We start from the raw sequence: 1,421 nt of genomic DNA, 5'->3' as shown, positions 1-1,421 counted from the left end.
AAAGAGTGGAAACGGCCTGTTGCAGAAGGCTGGACAAGGGTTGGGGAGAGTCTGGGCTGGGTTTGCATCCAGGCGTCACCAAGGTGCAGAGCCTGGGGATCGGGGTCCCTGCCCTGGAGCCCTCCTGAGTTTGTTGGGAGGCAATCCCTGGGGCTGGCAGGCGGCCTGCAGCTGGGATGCTTTGGGTGGTAGGGGTGTGGTGGGAGCAAAGACCACAGACAGAGGCGAAGAGGAGGCCTGACTGGCTCTCCCCTGGGAGGAGCAGGCAGGGCCACCTTCTTCCACTGGGCACCTGGGGGGATGCTGGTTGCCAGGGGAGGTGGCTCAGGTCTGGGGAAGGGCCCAGATGGCTTGATGTGATCTCCATGTCCCATCTTGTCAAGCCCTGACATGCCTCCTGCCCTGCTGAAGATGGCTCGGATGCGGGAGCTCTTGGCCAAGCGAGAGCAGCTGGGTAAGAGTCCCAGGGCAGGTGCTGAGCCCAGAGTGGCGTTTCGCGTGGCCTTCCAAGGAGGTGGGCCAGTTGCTGCAGGAGGGGACCCTGACCAGAGACCACTTCTCAGCGTCTTTTCTAGCAAGGTCCCTGAGATGGCCGTGGCCCTCCACCTGACAGCGCCCCCTCTTTTAAACGAAGCCATCCCCTTGCCAGGGTGTATGGCTTGTGCACAGGGCCTGGCTTCGATCTGGGAGGGGTGGTGGCTCAGAAGGGAGGGCTGAGGCTCGGCCCTTGTGGGAGGTGAGAGAAGCTGGTCGCTGGGCCCCAGGCTCCCAGGAGGAGGGTCTGTTTAGCCAGACCAAGGAGAGGCTGTAGGTTGGCCTGTCTGGTTCAGTGCTTTGCTGACGCTTGAGGGTTTGGACTTCTTTCCTGCCCTGGGGCCTGAATCCCCATTCCTGGTTCTCCTGCAGAGTTTATGGAAAGCATGCTGTCCCACGGGAAAGGAGCTGCCTTCTTTCCCCACCTCTCCCAGGGCGTGCTGGGGGCCCACCAACAGCTTGGCATTGACCTCACAGCCTGTGCGAACATGTGGGGCGAGTACTGGGACAGCCTCATCTGCACAGTAAGTAAACAAAGTAAACGTGTCCCAAATCCTAGGCTACTGAGTTATTGCACAGAAGATTTTCTTGAACTATTTAGTAAATTGGATGGGTTAGTTATGGTAGATATTTGCTTTAAATTGTGCTGTGCCCAATGACAAAGAGTTGATCACCTTAATATACAAAGCGTTTCTTAACTAACAATAAGGGGGGCAAAAGCATTCCAAATAGGCAAAGGGTTTGAATAGGCAATTCAAGAATGACAAATAGAGATGGCCAGTGAACATGAAACATCTCACCAGCACTGGTAACTAAAGAAGTGAGAGTTAGGGCTTCCCTGGTGGCGCAGTGCTTGAGAGTCCGCCTGCCGATGCAGGAGACGCGGG

The 1,421-nt window shown here is 56.8% G+C and overlaps 1 protein-coding gene across 1 annotated transcript in view; it reads left to right on the top strand.

Moving 5' to 3' along the window:
* The window catches only part of DLEC1 (DLEC1 cilia and flagella associated protein), a 93,592-nt gene that overhangs the window by 82,843 nt on the left and 9,328 nt on the right, over positions 1 to 1,421 (top strand). Inside the window, 2 exon segments of the mRNA XM_007462718.1 lie at positions 384 to 454; positions 907 to 1,058. Of these exon segments, the coding sequence (XP_007462780.1) occupies positions 384 to 454; positions 907 to 1,058 (223 nt within the window).

Source organism: Lipotes vexillifer, unplaced genomic scaffold (genome assembly GCF_000442215.2).
Source record: "Lipotes vexillifer unplaced genomic scaffold, Lipotes_vexillifer_v1.1 scaffold539, whole genome shotgun sequence".
NCBI lineage: Eukaryota > Metazoa > Chordata > Mammalia > Artiodactyla > Lipotidae > Lipotes > Lipotes vexillifer.
Note: the sequence above shows the minus strand (reverse complement) of the source record. Positions and strands in the feature narration are given on the sequence as shown.